The sequence below is a fragment of the Vidua chalybeata genome, chromosome 4 (genome assembly GCF_026979565.1).
Source record: "Vidua chalybeata isolate OUT-0048 chromosome 4, bVidCha1 merged haplotype, whole genome shotgun sequence".
Taxonomy (NCBI): Eukaryota; Metazoa; Chordata; class Aves; order Passeriformes; family Viduidae; genus Vidua; species Vidua chalybeata.
The window spans coordinates 27,673,771-27,690,088 of NC_071533.1; the positions used below are offsets into that span (position 1 = coordinate 27,673,771).

Below are 16,318 nucleotides of genomic sequence, written 5' to 3' on the forward strand. Positions count from 1 at the left end.
CTGATCCCAACCCAGCTGTCCCCCTGGGGCTGCTGTCCTCTTCTTGGGCTGTGGACAAGCAGGTGTCACCCCTCAGCCACTGTGGTGGGGGGATTGCCAGCAGCAGCTCATGGGATTGCAGAAGGTTTTGGCAAATCTGCATGTGGGAAAGGTGTTGGGTTCCTCCCCACCCTCACACAGCGGGATGTGGACTGGGACCTTTCGGGAATAGCAGTAGTGGTGGGGCTGAAGATGTCTTCTGTGGCCCTGTATGCAGCTCAGTGGTAGCCGGTTTCTCCCTGCACTCGCTCCTCCCTCTGTGCAGCCACAGCATTGGTAAACATTACTGCCCTCGCCTCTCTCTCTCTGCCCTTAAAAACTGCTGCTGTCACCCTCCTGTTGTCACCCTCCTGGTGTCAGCGTCCCGGCGTCACTCTCCCGGCGCAGAGCAACAGGTCTTAGGTGAGGAGGGATCCTGGGTGGTGGGTTTGGGGTACTTTGGAGTGCAATCAGCACCCCTAAACCTTCCCCTGCTCTTGGCTCTCCTGCAATAACCCCAGGGAGCCAGTTCTCTGCTCCCCAGGGGTGCTGAGGCAAGGGAAGAGGTGCTTGTTCTGGGTAATGCTGGCGTGCTGTTGGCACCCCTGCCTTTGCTGGGGCTCTGAGTGTGCTCCTGTCCCCGCAGTTGGGACCCCTGTCCCCAGCAGTGGGTGCAGTGATGGCCGTGGTGCCCTCTGGCGCTATCACTGCTGCTCCCTGGGCAGGAATGTTGCCAGGTGACCAGGCTGCCCTGGCCATTGTAGCCTGCCTGGTCTTTGCCTAGCTCCTTCCTGCCCCAGCAGCAAACTCTCCCACTAAAACAAACGATTGGCAGGATGACTGGGAAAGTCACGGGGAAAGGCTTGCCACGGAAGCATGAACAGCAAATATTCATGAAAAGGTGGAATGGAGAGAGCAATTCCTCCCTTTTGGGCTGGTGAGGAATTAGATGAGTCCCATCATGTCCGTACCCATGGCATTTGTAAATTTGCCCATCACCATAGCACGCAGCTTTCCCTGGGAGGCTGGACAGATGCTGGCAAGACAGGAGTGTGCCACATCTGCAGCGAGCTTGGGCAAGTCTGCTGCTGCTCCTCACTGACAAGGACAGGGTGTAGCACCTATTCTTCCACCAACAATGCAGATTCCTAGCAGGCACACCAAGCTTGGCCTGAACCTTCTCTCATTTCCTTAATGTTTTGGCTTTGCAGAGTGGAAACGGCTCCTGTGCCAGCCACCCTGATTGCTGTTGTTTACCTGCCAAGGTGCTCCTGCAGCATTACGGCAGCAGTGAAGTGAGTTTGTAGAATCTTAAACTGAATAAAAAAAATCCAAGTGCAACACTATTAACCCAGCCCGTTTTTTTTCTTCATCCTGCAGTAACAGTGCAGAGGTAAAAAGATACAATTTATTCAAGAAAGATGGTCATGGTGAGACTATTTCCTCTCATTAACTTTTGCTGGAGTTTCCGTATACCCCAGGGATTACAAAGCACGTGTGCTTTTACTGAGTACACGCACATGTGACTTTGCAGAATTGCTCAATCCTGTCATCTCTGCGTGTAGGGATGAGCCAACTTTGAAATTTTTCCAATCTAGTATACCCCCTTCCCCTTGCCAACACCCCCACCTCCCCACAAAAAGAAAAAAAAAAGCTAGTCAAGACTTTTAAGTCTGCTTTCAGACCAGAAGCTGCTTCATTGCATTAAGTGAAAAGGGAAGCACAGAGTCATTTGGTGCTTCTTCAGGGCAGCAGATCTTCTTTTCCACCCTGGCCCTGAATTTCTGAGGTGCTGGCTGGCTTAGAGTTTTCCTAGAAATCAAAGTGCCATGAACACTGCAATCACCAGCCAGCCAGAACAATGGTGAAGAGACCTGTGTGTGGAAAATATCAGTATGCATTGCCTAACTTTTGCATGAGGGCCTTAGCCTTGAGAAGCCTGTTGTTTTTTAACAAGGCTGGAGGTTGCATCACTGTCTGCAGCACTTCTGTTAGTAATGTTAGATGTGTGAAATACAGACACTTAACACCATCTACTTTCTTCTGCCCCACTTCTCTCTCATGTCCTGGATTTTGTACTTTAATGCTCTCAAAATGCTTATCTTCTCTGATCTGAGTAATCTGAGTATCATCTTTAGAGCTGGCCATGGAAACAAGACAATTTTAACTCTTTGGTTTCCCTAGCAATTGCTCTCATTTGCTGTGGAGAAATTTGATACTAAGGGATTGGAAACAAAAAACAAGTTCCCAACTAAGTTTTTATCCAGGGAAGTGGTCACAGCATCAAGCCTGAGGGAGTTCAAGAAGCATTTGAACAATGTTCTCAGGCACATGGTGTGATTCTTGGGGCTGTCCTGTGCAGGGCCAGGAGTTGGACTTCAGTGATCCTTGTGGGTCCCTTCCAGCTCAGGATATTCTATGGTTCTATGATCTGCTCTAGCCCATATGAACATGGCCTTTCAATAGTTGCTGGAAAATCTATAATTTTCTTATATGACTTCATAAAATAAGCTAAATTAGCCTGGAAAAAAAAAAGTCTTACTCTAGATACAAAGACTGTAGTGAAATTCCTGGCTGTAAGGCCAAATTGCAGTTGAAACATGCTGGCATAATAGTACTGGATCCTGAGGGTTTAGAAAAATCCCTGTTGAATATTATGGACAATACTTAAAAATCTTTGAAATGCACCTTTAGATTCCTATATTTTCAGGTTATTAAACACTTGCCTAGATCTCCAGAATCAAGGGCCACAGAACCAGCACAGGTAACATACCAACTTTTGGAAACTCACACAGACAGCATCAACTTTTGAAAACCACTGCAAACAAACCACAAGATTCACTCTTTGTTCCTGTTGACAGTTTATATACATATCTACTATGTAACAAACAATTTTGTTTTGCCTCCTGGGACCCTAAAGGGAGTAGAAAAAAAAATTTTTTTTTTTAAAGTAAAAAGTATTTTTAGCAGTCAGACACCATATTTCTTATCTCTAGCATACAAAGTCTTCCTAAGAACCTGGCTCTGTAATAACATTATAGTATATCCTGGCAAGGGAAATACCATCTCAACCATTAAATTCCCAGAGCATAACAAAGCAATGAATAAGTACAGAATACATGCCTTGTTGTATTTTATTACTTCCCCCTTTTGAAAGTTCAGAGGGTAACTTACTTAAGCTCCTTCTGCCTGATAACCAATCCTGCTGGAGCAGCCCAGGCACAGAGGAGGGGAGCAGCAAGGAAAAGCAGCAAACAGGTGTAGCATATTGCACCTTGCAACTCAGAGCACAATGTACCTCAGAAGACTCTGCTAGGTAAGAGTTTTTTGCTGCATGGTATTTGTTCCCCAAATTGTGTTGGATCAAGTGTATCATTGTATGTGTGGGTTTTAGTTGTCATTTTGGCTCCAGGTGGTTAGAGAACTGCTTCCAGGCATGGTGTTTATATTCAAGGAACAACTTTCCAAGTGAGAGCCATCCCAGATGATGTAGGTTTTGCTCTTTAGCACCTTTAGGGCCCAGAAGAGGCCCAGACCCATGTTTAGACACCTGAACTGAGCCCACAGCATGTGGTGATGTGTCACAGGTAGTAGCAATAGACTCACTAGTAGCAAATGGACTCACTGTCCACTGTTGTCTGGGAGCAGTTGGAAGCTACCGGTGACCTATTAGAAGAAATTGCATGTTATTATTAGCATTATCATCAACCAAAGGAAGGACTTGTTGACTTCTCTCAGCATAAGAAATATCAACATTTTTAGCATCTCACTGTGAAGAAGGATGACACTTCCAGGTCAGCCCTGTGGCCTCATATTCCTTGGCCTGCCTCTGGTATTGCTAGTTATGGAAAAAATGCAAGGGATTTGTTTGAGTCTCAGGGCTGGCATCCAGGGGACTGGCTCCTTTGACAGCAGGGAGGATTGCTGTCATTCTCCTAACAGAAGAACAGAATTCCCTCAGTGGGAAGCTAACAGGGTAGAAGGCAGAAAGAGAAAAATGAATCACCAAACATATTTTTTTTTCAGAGCTCAGACGAAACACAGGTTATAAAGTAACTACCTGTGCAACATCAAAGTTTCTCTTCTGCTAAGAGTGCCAGCAAGGAGCCATCAAACACAACACAGAGGTGCAGAACTCCCAACTGGAAGGGAAAATTCCCAGACTATCTAGCCATTGACTCTGCCATGGCCATGAAAACAATCAGCTCAAAGAAATACCTCCAGCTGCTTCTTTTTCACGTTGCTCTTCTAGGGCCTGTCTTCTGTGGGAAGATACTGGTTTGGCCAACAGAAGGCAGCCACTGGCTGAACATGAATGTAATGGTACAGGAGCTCATCCGCCGTGGGCACAGCTTTACCATCCTGGTATCCAACGCTACCCTCTTCATTGAACCCAGGCCTAAGACTACGGAGAAGTTTGAGATCTATAATGTGCCCTTCGAGAAAGATTTACCTGAGACCCTGCTTAATGACATAGTGGATCTATGGCTCAACAATAGGCCAACCATCTTGACCTTCTGGCAGTTTTTCAAGGAGTTGGGAAGACTGTCCGTAAGCTGGCAGGAGATGAACAAGATGATGTGTGACGCAGTGCTGACCAACCAAGAGATGATGGCTCGTCTGCAGGGGTCTGGCTTTGACCTGCTGCTGTCAGATGCCGTGACCCCCTGTGGGGAACTCCTGGCTCTCAAGCTGGACATTCCCTTTGTCTACTCACTACGTTTCTCCCCAGCCTTCACTCTGGAAAGGCATTGTGGCAAGATCCCGGCCCCACCATCCTACACGCCTGCAGCCCTGTCTGAGCTCACTGACCGCATGTCTTTTGGGGAGAGAGTAAAAAACTTTCTGTCTTACCACCTTCAAGATTACGTTTTCCAGAGCTACTGGGGACATTGGGATAACTACTGTAGCAAAGTCTTAGGTAAGCCTTCTGATACTTCACTTCTCATTATACAGTCTGTCCTTATGACCTGCAGTGCTAGGAACCCACCAGGGTCACAAAGTCAAGAGAGAGGTCAGCAAAGTTTGTCATTATGTCCCTAAAAAGGGGCTGACACACAAGCAGTCAGGGTGCTGTGCTGCTATGCCATTGCATAGAGATGGGATCAGGGTCATCCCAATTGATGCATTTGACTTTTGTCATAATTGTACTGTGGAGTTTGGTATGACTTCTTCACCATACAGGGTGCTCAGCACGGGTGACTGCTTGCACAGAAGGCAGCCAAGAACAGAGCCATTTTCCTCATCCAGAGGACCATAACAAGGAGGGGAGAGCTGGTGAATTACAAGGCAGCCTTGTCACCCTCAGCAGCAATATTTAAGTGCATTGTGGCTTTGTAATAGAGACTTTACTTATGTCACTGGTCATATAAAACCAATTCTCTCTGCACAAAACAAGTTTTATTTAGAACATACCCTCCTACCCACAAAGCAAACTGAAAACAACAAACCTGTCTCTGCAGGCTTTTCTTCTGGACTGTTTTAAGCGATCAGGTAGAAAAATATGTTTATTATTAATCACATATAATTTCTACTACCTTCCCATTGAGCTCTTCAAAAAGACCTCTTGCAAATCTCTCAGGGTTTAATTGCCTGCAAATACTTGCCTGATGCAAGACTCCACAAGTACACCAAGCTGGTGTCATGTGTACAGTACATGAGGTATCTCAGTTTGGCTCCTCACAGTCCAGCTGTTTCCATGAACCACATTTTTTGTCCCAGAAAGGGTCTCTAGGCAGCATGGAAACCATATCAAAAGCCTTGGATGACAACATTAAGAAACCATTGTGTAACAGCACTAGGCAGAAACCCTGTAATAATTATTTTTAGCACAGAAAAGAGAACTTACAGTATTTCTTAACTGCACATCAGGAGGGACCATATAAATTAAACTGTTTAATGGATTTTCTGGTTCAATTTATAGCGCATAATTGGCTCTTAGTGGCAAGCAGGAAGCCTGCACTATCCCCTCCTGGTCTCCCACAGTGCTCTGCAAGAGGCAAGTTCACATGAGGACAGTCTTACTCTGATACTGGAGTAATTTGCTGTCTAGTTTCATGCATTCGAGATGCAACTCTTGGGCTGCAGCCCTGGATCAACACTTTAAGTGTGCTCTAAATGAATGCTTAGTGGCTTTATAAAAGAAAAAAGTTGCCCACACTGTCAGTGAACATCTTTGCTGCCTACCCAGCTGTGTTTCAAAGAGCCAGAAGAATGAAAGATTCACCTCTTCTACCAAACAAGTAACACAGAACCTGTAGTTAGATGGGCAGGAGGGACGGGATTACCAACAGGATACAATCCTTGCTGGACTGAGCCGCCCAGGGCTGACAGCTCTCTCTGCTGCTCCAGAGGAATCACATCCTCCAGCTTCAGCAAGCTGTTTACTACCAGAGGGTGCCAGCTGGTGCCAGTCACCTTTTTGTGCCCTAGGAAAACACGGTATTAAACATGCTGTTACCCAGTACAGGATTTCACACCGCCTACCTTTGGCTCCCTGCCTTCGGGATCAAGGCAGTGTCAAGCATGCCCAGCCCAGTTCAGGAGTGCCACTGGTCCCAGCGAAGGGAGGCCACGGGGGCATTGCCACACAGGGCAGGCTATGGCAGGGAAGGAGGTGGCAGTGCTGTTGCTGCTGGCTGTGTTGGGCTGGGGGTCTGGGGAGAAGGTGTTGGTCTGGCCAGCTGACAACAGCCACTGGCTGAACATGGAGCACATACTACAGGAGCTCGTGGCCCGGGGCCATGAGGTGACCGTGCTGCTGCCTTCGTGCTTCCTCATCGTTAATCCCACCCAGCCCTCACCCTTCCAGTTTGAGGTGATTGAGGTGCCAATCACCAAAAAGGAGATGACTGACTTTATGGATAAAATGTTTTATTTTTTTTTTAATGAGGAGAGAGAGCTACCTATCTGGAAAAGTACTTACAAGATAGCTCAAATGGTATTGCAGATGAAGAACATAACCAAAGTAATTTGTGATGGAGTTGTGAAGAATGAGACCCTGATGGAAAGACTGAGGGCATCTGCCTTCAATGTCCTTTTGGCAGACCCACTATTTCCCAGTGGGGAGCTGGTTGCTGAGAAGCTGGGTATCCCCTTTGTGTATACGTTCCGGTTTTCCATGGGCAACACAGTGGAGCGGCTCTGTGGAACACTCCCAGCACCTCCTTCCTATGTACCAACCACCCTAACCAGCTTAACAGATAGGATGACCTTCTGGCAAAGGCTAAAAAATATCCTTGGCTACGCTCTGCATGATTTCATGTTTCATTATGTTCTCTGGACAAGCTGGGATCAATACTACAGTGAAGTTTTAGGTAAGGCTGCTGTCTTTCCAGAAATTACATCTGCTATACACACAAGAGTAAACACCCAGAGATGAGAGGTTAAGGCACAAATCAGGAGCAACACAGCCCCAAATTCACTCTCCTTCCTTCAAAATTCCTGCATTAAGTCAAGCAATCCAGGCAAGTACAAACATTGCCTGTTAATCCTGACCTGCTACAGTGGTAGAGCTAAGTCTGTACAAGTGCTTCCAGGATATGTAAAACAGTGCTAAAGCACTTGAAACAGGGCTCATTAGTCATATTCATAGATGAATCATGACAAACACTAAGACCAGTAAAATACTATATACTCAACAAACACTAGTACTTTTTCTCACATAGCACACTTCTTACTTGCTACCTTGTCTCAAAAGTAGAGACAGTATCTTCCTCTGGACCTTTAAAGTCTTTAAATTCACAGTGATAAAAGGCCCTCTGCATAGACATGGTTCTTTGCTTTTCTGAGAGCATCTAAAAACTATTAGATGATAGTTGTATTTATTTGTAAGTGGTTTTTAATTAAAAAAAATAATACTTGTATAATTGTTTTCCCATTTTTGCTCTAGGTGATGCTTAAAAGGAAACAGGCCAAACATATGCATTGCTAGCGGGGAGATAAAATGGGTATTTCAATATGAGACTTAAAAGTGTTTTTATTTATATTTCACTAGTAAGGTGTAATTCTCCTGAGAGAGCTAAGTTGTTAAGTTATCCTACTCTTAAGAGTACCTAGCTGTGTGTTTGTGTTGCTTATCATGTTATGATGAGAGAGACAGAAAATCTTGTGCTGGCTGAAGCATGGTTTGGTGTTCGTTGTGTAAGCCTCAGAGGTGTTTGGATATTGTGGTGTCTTTTTTATTGTGAAAACTGCAGGGTTTAACATTTAAGGCTTCATGGGCAATACTTGTTTTGTAGCTTGCATGGGCTGCGTGATGGATTTGTGCTGAAAAGCTTTAGTAACACAGGGATGTTTTAATTACTGCTGAGCAGTGCTTACAGAATATCACAACCTTTTCTGCCTCTCAGCCCACCTCACCAGTGAGGGGCCTGGAGATGCACATGAAGTTGGGAGGGGACACAGCTGGGACAGATGACCCCAACTCACCCAAGGGATACCCCAGCCCATAATGATTTTGTGCTCAGCAAAATAAGATATGGGGGAGAAATTTGTCAGGGTTGCTACTTCTCAGGGTCTCACTGGGCATTGGCTGGTAGTAAGCAACTGTTCTTTTTGCAGCACTTGCTTTTCTTGCTCTGTTGTTTTTTTCCTTTTTTTTTTAAAGTCATCTCAGTCTCTATCCATGAATTTTCTAACTTTTGCCCTTCCTTTTTTCCTCCTACTGTGGGAGATTCAGAGGCTCTGTGGTGCCTAGCTTCCTATCAAGATTAAACCACAACACAGGGAAAAGGCTTCTAGTCTTCACATGCTGCAAAATGCACTTTGTGGTGAACAGATAGGAGCTGCCGTGATTTTGAGATCAGCTGTGGCTCTGCAGGACACTCCAGAATGGGATTTGCTGCTTGCCCAGCCCTCCCACAAGTGTTGTTTTGTGTTATGACATTCCCTCTTGCCACGTTTGCCAATCTTGTCATGTTTGCCAGTCTACTCACCAGACAAATGCCACTTTTAATTGGTTGACTCTAAAATATTTGCACAGTGAAGTCGTGAATTGTTTCCAGTTCAGTCAGACCAGAGTTGTACATGGAATGCTGAGATGTTGGGGCCAAAGTTCCCCAGGCTCCTCTGGGCCTACACATGCTGCTGCAGAACTGGTTTTTGTGGGAGGGTGGTGGTCTGGCCCACCGATGCCAGTCACTGGATCAATGTGAAAGCGCTTCTGCAAGAGCTCGTTCTCCGGGGTCATGAAGTGACTGTGCTGGTGCCCTCAAGCAATCTGCTCATCAACTACCAGGACACCTCCTCCCCTTTCACTTTTGAGGTCCTGCAAGTCCCCTTTAGCCAGGAGACCCTCGATGCCGCCATGGAGGACTTCCTCAATTTCTGGATGAATGAAGCCTCTAATCTCTTCCCCTGGGAGATAATGTGGACCATGAAAGAGCAACTGGAGGTCTTTACCAATATGTCAAAGCAGACCTGTGACACCTTGGTGATGAACTCTCACCTGATAGCAAAGCTGCAGCAGGCCAAGTTTGATGTTCTGATCGCTGACCCCCTGTCTGTAGGTGGGGAGCTTGTAGCAGAAATCCTAGAAATCCCTTTTGTCTACAGCTTCCGCTTCTCTGACGGGAATGTGGTAGAGCGGCTGTGCGGTGGGCTCCCGTCCCCACCTTCCTATGTGCCTGCTAGCACAATGGGGCTGACACACCAGATGTCCTTTATGGAAAGACTACAGAACTTCCTCTTTACATTTTCACGGATTTATTTTTCAAGAAGTTTTGGCGAGATGAATGGGATGGGTACTACAGTAATGTCTTAGGTAAGGCAGCTGTTGAGTGGTTTCTTTTCTTGCATAGGTTGTGCCTTTTGAATGCTTTGGGACCACCATGCTGTTGTCTCAAAATACTCTTTCTCAAAGGCCAGCAGAGGTGGCAATCCTGAAGTATCTTGCAACTCTGCATAGTGCAAGATGCTGAGTTTGAGTTGAGATTCTCAACAATAAATGCTGTCACCTTTCCCTTTCATCCACCATTCAGAGTTTGAAATAGTCTCCTTGAACTACATACATATCTGAAAATTTTGCTCCAACATAGTACAACTCAGGCATGATTCAACATTTAACAAAGAGTTCCTTTTAGTTCAGAGGACTTTGAATCTTGTCCAGGGTATCTAAGTTTAGGCAGATAACAAGTGAACAGCAAACACAAGGGCATCTCTTCTGTTGCTGTCCAATCTTCCTGCATTTGCAAAGAATGCCTTTGTGCTCTGAAAACTAATCCCTCTTTGCTGGATTTAATTTTTTAATACCATATAAAGATTTAATTACACCTTTATATCAATCTACTTGTAAAGCAAACTTAATTTTCACTTCACCAACTTTGTAACTGACTCATTGATCTTTAATTTAAAGAAGAAATTATTGGTGTAGATTATTATACTGATCAAGTAGTGTAAGATGCCCTACAGATAATTTTTATCTTGCTGCTGATTTAGCTTGATTCCTGCTTGCATTAGGCTGGTTTTGGAAAACTATTTGTCAATACTTCTAACCCTTTTACTCCTCCGTTTCACTTTGTGGAGAAAATACTGCAAAGAAAACTTGTAACATGTAGCCAAGAATAAGTATTTTTCCAAATGGTAAACTATAAACCATCAGATTATCATTAGATTTTTCAGATGTATTTCTAGAAATATGGGATTTTGCATAAAATTACATTAAAAGTATCTATGGAGTTGGCCAATTTTTCCCAATGTGGGTCAGAAGCAGCTGACCCAGTCCTCAAGAATACTAGAGATGTCTGTACCTGTGTTTTTTTGTTGTCTGAGCAGCTGATAAATGAGTCACCATTTGAAAAATGCTACAGAACTTTGGTTAAAAACTTTTCTCCTCCCTGACAGGTGATCATCACTTTATGATTCATTCAATTTTTATTTGGAACTAAATAAAAAGAATTACACTTCTATATCAGATACTAAATGCTTCTCGCTTGTATTTCTCTAAAGTAATCATGAAGGTTCAAAATCCTTTTAAGGATTGTACCTTGTGCTCATGGCCACCTGCTAAAGCTGAGCACAAGACAGGGCAAGGAATAGATCCAGATTTGTCGATGTTTTCCTTTTATGCATGGTTTGATAAACTACGCTGATTGGGAGTGCCAAAAGACAAAGGTAAGGCTCCTGTTTCACAATCCAGAGCAAACAAGATCACTCCCATGTGTGTTGTAAACCTCTTGCACCTTGTCCACAGGAAGGCCCACCACCCTGTGTGAGACGATGGGGAAAGCAGAGATTTGGTTAATCAGAACGTACTGGGATTTCGAATTTCCACGCCCTTTCCTGCCCAACTTTGAGTTTGTTGGAGGACTTCATTGCCAGCCTGCAAAACCATTACCAAAGGTATCCCAACCTAGTTTTTCTGTTGGCTGGTTTGTTACAAAGACAGTTTCTCTCCCTAATAACCACACAAGCCATGTCCTGGGAAAGCTCATTCTTAAAGAAGATTCTCTGGTGCTGCTAGGGAGCAAGGAACTATTTACCATCCATCCATACGTGTCCAAACTGAAGGCTAGTTTTCAGCCTGCTGTCTTAAAAGAGGATAGCTGATGTCAGCATGGTGTAATACAGTGTCTGTTTTAGGAAAAAATAGGTGCTACCTCAGGGTGCTTACATGTAATATTTAATTCTAAGACACAGACTTGCAGCCCATGATAATATTGTAATACTTGATGCCAGAAGGCAGTGTGGCAAGACAAATTCTTTAGGTAAAACGGGGTCAAAGCTTGCAGAAATATATGAGTGATAAACACTTTTTCTATTGTACCTTAGTTTAAGACAGCTTAAAGAGAGTAAAGCACTGAGCATCTCCAGCCTATGCTCTCTGTGAATTGCAGTATTCAGGTAGAATTTTAAACTTCCAAATACTGAAGATGACAACATGACAGGCTCTAGTGTAGATTATCATTCCTGTAGGAGCCTTGGAAGATATAGGCCATCTTCAGTGCAAGCTGTCTACTAAAAGAAACCTCCTAACTCTCTTCCCACTCCCCTGTAGCATGGGTTGAGCTTGGGGAAAATGGATAACCATTCTCTTCTGCATGTAACTGCTCCAATTCACATGGTACTAACTAATAAAAGGAAGAGGAAAACCTATTGGTCTGATTTGTAAAAAATGTTTTGAGCAATGTGGTGCGTTGTAAGAAATAAGAACTGTCTGACTAGCAAAGTGACAGCATCAACTTGGTGAATCGGTGATCAGGATGCTGAAACACCCTCTCAGGTTTCAGCAGAGCTATATAATACAAAGTACTTGTTTCAGTAAAATCCAGAACCACACCAAGGAGAGTGTCACCGAGTATGTATGGCCTGCTCAAGATAATGCCAGGATTCATTCCTGCTGGTTGAAATGTATCCTGAAACTTGCTTTCAAAAAGACAAAGCAGCTATCACCTGTCTCAACTCGTCCTGCTCCTTGCTTGGGAGAAACTGTTTTCCACAGGGTCAGGTCTCTTTGTCAAGTCCTTCTGTCAGGAGGTGCTCACACCACCATAATTTCCTTAATAATCTGAAAAGGTTATGATCTCTATTCACAGAAATCTGTGTAATCTGCATTGTGTAATTATCCCCCGGTATGTTTTCTGCCTCTTCTAGGAAATGGAAGAATTTGTTCAGAGCTCTGGGGAACATGGTATCATCGTATTCACACTTGGGTCAATGGTGCACAGCCTAAGTGATGAAAAAAGTAATGTGATTGCCAAAGCCCTCAGCCAGCTTCCACAAAAGGTGAATTTCTTTTCAAGCCTCAAACAAGTTGCCTTGGTTTTTTCACTCCCTTTTATGTTTGGAGTAACCTGTTCTTTACCTGCATCCCTGCTGAGTGTGATACAGCCAGGAAGCTGGGCTCTCTCAGAGAGACACTGCTGAGTTTCTTCATGGGGAGTTCTGGTGTTTCACCTCCTCTAAACCAAATTACATAGAGGTGTGTCTACAGGCCAAAATACAAAAATCACTCGATGCATTTTTTTATAATTAGCACATAATAACCAATCAAAGAGTTCAACTGCAGCCAAAGCTATCTAAATTCTGGGAAAAACTATGGGTTTGAGATAAAGCTCTAAATTACATGTAAGATAGAAAAGCACATCACATGCACAATGTTTATCTTATTCTTCCTTTGTTCAAGGTCCTCTGGCGGTACAAAGGGAAAAAACCAGAAACTTTGGGCTCCAACACCAGGATTTTTGACTGGATACCACAAAATGACCTGCTTGGTAGGACTGATTCTATTTGGGATGGATAGCACGCTTGGAAAAACAGTTTCCTTTTGTTTTTCCACTAGAATGGTTAATTCTGGCTGGAACCATGTAACACTTGTGGATATACTTAGTTTCACAGCTTAAGCTATAGAGCTTTGCTCTTGGGAGCCTTTGTTTCCTAAAAGGCTCTGACTTACAGAGCTTGGTGGCAGTTGTCTGAAGGGCTCGAAAGCACCCACAGGCAGAAGTAAATACCAAAGTAGAGATGTACTCTGGAGTTGGATTTGCCCTCTGCAGTTCATCTCCAGGACTCATTCTTCAAAATGCTTGACCTAAGCAAGGCTGAAGCATGGGGCTGTTCTGACTCTGATACCGTGTGAAAACTACAACTGCACAATAGCGGAAGGGCTAAAGTAACTGTGGGGTAGTCTAGAGGGATGCATTGATTCACATATTGTGTTAAAATAATTACGACTGTGTGAAACCTACGCATTCAAGCTCTCCTCCTGATTTAGAGGTCAGGGTTGTTCCCTTCTCTAGCAGTGCATTGGCCCCTCTATGCTGTGTTCACATCCCAGTGAATGCAATCTGCCATAGCTGCTGTAACATGCCCCTCTCCTCCTCTGTTCCAGGCCATCCCTTGACAAAGGCCTTTATTACACACGGTGGGACCAATGGGCTCTATGAAGCCATCTACCACGGGATCCCAATGGTTGGGATTCCCATGTTTGCTGACCAGCATGACAACCTTGCTCACATGGTAGCAAAAGGAGCTGCAGTTCAGGTGGATTTCAACACAGTGAAGACACAGGACTTGGTTGATGCACTGAACACAGTCATTTACAATTCCACGTGAGTTTTGTTTCTGCCTTACAGGCTTGAGGTTATTAAAATCCTGGGCTGCTCATGTGAAAAATCCTGCTGGCTCTTCTGGGAATGGAAAATGCAGAGTAGCTGAAGTTTGGATTTCAGATGAAAACCATCTTTCCTTTTTGAGAATCAGCATTTCCAAAAAAGAAGAGATCAGTAATTTGGTTTTCCTTATACGGCATTTTATGAGTGCTTTGAGAAAAATAGTTCTTGGAAAGTTCAGAGGAGCTTTTGAGAGTTCTCTGCTACTGTAAATCCTCTGGAGGACCTAATTCTAGTTTTATTAGGTCTTAGCTACCTGTAGTCATAACAGTTTTTTCTCCTATCCCTGACTTAGCAGTATTCTTAGGTTACTGTACCTCTCAGTCAGGACTTAGAAGGAACCCCAGCAGCTGGGATCCCTTGCTAAAGATAAGGCCACATACAAAGTCCACATGCAGAAGTCCTCAGTCTTTAGCAGCAACTCCCATCCAGTGTGAAGGACAGGTGTTCCTTGAAGTAAGAACCTGCACATTCCTGAAGCAAATGGACCAGCACTGATGGACATATCTAGTATCTGAGGGAGTCAGCCATGGTGGAGGTGATCTGTACAACCTGGATGGCAGCTGGTACATGAGCGTGACACCATAGGGTCTGGAATCCCCTTAGGTCAGTTGGGATCAGCTTTCCTTGCTGTGCCCCCTCCCAGTTCCTTGTGCAGCCCCAGCGTCCCCGCTGGTGGGGTGATGTGAGAGACAGAAAAGTCCTTGTCTCAGTATAAGCTCAGTAGTAAGGAAAACGTCCCTATTTTATCAACACTGCTTCCAGCACAAATCCAAAAAATAGCCCACACCAGCTACTATGAAGAATGTTAACTCTATCCCAGTCTAAATCATCACACTGTATTATATTGGAACAGAAAGGCTGCAAATGCTTCTATGTTGTTTTTTTAAAGGAGTATCTGGAATAATTTTGAATAACTTTTTTTTGCAAAATATTGGCTTTTCTCTATTACTGTTCTTAACCCAATTTTATGCATACAAGAATAAGTTGGACCAGTTTCAAATATATTTAAATAAGACTGATGAAAGTAAAAGCAGGGCTGTCTACCTTCCTCAAGAGGACCACCAGGTGCTAAATGGTTTATTTCAGAAATAAGTGAAAAATCTCTTTGGTTTCTTCTTCTTCTTTTTTTTTTTTTTCTTTTATTTTTTTTCCCAGCTATAAGGAAAATGCTCTAAAGTTATCCAAGATACAGCATGACCAGCCTGTTAAGCCTCTGGACAGAGCTGTCTTCTGGATTGAATTTGTCATGCGTCACAAAGGAGCAAAGCACTTGAGACCAGCTGCTCACCATCTCACCTGGTACCAGTACCACTCCCTGGATGTTCTGGCATTCTTATTCACCTGTACAGCCACAATTGTCTTCATTCTTTTTAAGTGCTGCCTATGTTGCTGTAGAAGATGTGGCAGGATTGCAAAGAGGAAGAAAGAATAGACACCTTGTTCCCATCAGCACTTTTCTTCTCCTAGGCTGATTCAACAAGGCATTTATGCACATTCTTTGGTGAACGAGTTTATTGGGATATGCTTTAAGCTGGGCATATCATGAATGCACCACAACAAAGCTGTTGTGGTGCAGAGCTGCTTGCTTAGCCAGTAAATTCCTTCTGGTCTAAATAAAATTGAATTATAGTTGCTTTATCCCCTGGGACCATGTTAGCTGATCACACATGGTCCTTGCCATGGTAATTGTTGCTCTAGGTTTTCAAATATTTCAGATATTTTGGTGTATTTCATAAATTCAGCCTTGCCCTGTGGATCTACAACTAGGCTCCTTATCCTAACTCTGTCCTCTCCTGTGAGGACCCTGGGGGGCATCCCCTAAGTTAAGGAGACACAAGAAGCTTCCCTCAAAGCTGTTAAAACCCCATCAGCTCCTTCCCCTGTTCCTATGTCTGGTCCTATGTCTCTGAGCCACTCCCCCCCTATTCCCTGATTGGCCCATATCTTTGTACTGCCCCGAGACCCCTCCGGACAGGGTGGAGAGAGCCGAGATGTGTGTGCCGGGGGAACATCTCACTGCGCGGCTGAATTAAACATCTGTCGATATCATGCAAAGGCCCTTTCTGCTTTTTTACCCTGGACTTTACTTGTAGCAGTTCAGGCTGCTACGCTCTCCTCTAGTGTCATGCAGGCTTGATCACTGATTCACAACCAAAATGCCTGCTCTCCTGTCAGAAAAACTGTCTCCA

At 44.2% G+C, this 16,318-nt stretch overlaps 1 protein-coding gene and 1 long non-coding RNA gene across 5 annotated transcripts; one reads left to right on the forward strand and one right to left on the reverse strand.

The window, feature by feature from the left end:
• Nucleotides 1-42: 42 nt before the first annotated feature.
• On the forward strand, nt 43-15,625 carry LOC128787336 (UDP-glucuronosyltransferase 2A2-like). 4 transcript variants are annotated; one of them, XM_053941399.1, is made up of 8 exons: nt 375-441; nt 4,045-4,939; nt 6,702-7,334; nt 11,210-11,358; nt 12,610-12,741; nt 13,142-13,229; nt 13,847-14,066; nt 15,285-15,625. In XM_053941399.1, the coding sequence occupies exons 2-8, from the start codon at nt 4,204-4,206 to the stop codon at nt 15,559-15,561; spliced, it is 2,235 nt and encodes a 744-aa protein (XP_053797374.1). In that variant the 5' UTR covers nt 375-441; nt 4,045-4,203; the 3' UTR covers nt 15,562-15,625. The 4 variants fall into 4 exon arrangements, with proteins under 4 accessions (XP_053797371.1, XP_053797373.1, XP_053797374.1 ...); XM_053941396.1 differs by lacking the exon at nt 6,702-7,334 and having other exon boundaries at nt 43-441; nt 4,271-4,939; XM_053941397.1 differs by lacking the exon at nt 6,702-7,334.
• On the reverse strand, nt 12,603-13,840 carry LOC128787339 (uncharacterized). The gene is made up of 3 exons (XR_008430673.1): nt 13,704-13,840; nt 12,821-12,943; nt 12,603-12,684 (listed from the first exon to the last, which is right to left on the reverse strand). It is a non-coding gene; the product is annotated as an uncharacterized LOC128787339 (long non-coding RNA).
• Nucleotides 15,626-16,318: the final 693 nt, after the last annotated feature.

What these genes read in the sequence shown, in the direction of transcription:
- LOC128787336 (XM_053941399.1), top strand. Translation starts at nt 4,204, where the DNA reads ATGGCCATGAAAACAATCAGCTCAAAGAAATACCTCCAGCTGCTTCTT. An exon ending in ATACTACAGTGAAGTTTTAG is followed by an intron (nt 7,335 to 11,209) that starts GTAAGGCTGCTG and finishes CCTTGTCCACAG; the next exon opens with GAAGGCCCACCACCCTGTGT. An exon ending in TCAGCCAGCTTCCACAAAAG is followed by an intron (nt 12,742 to 13,141) that starts GTGAATTTCTTT and finishes CCTTTGTTCAAG; the next exon opens with GTCCTCTGGCGGTACAAAGG.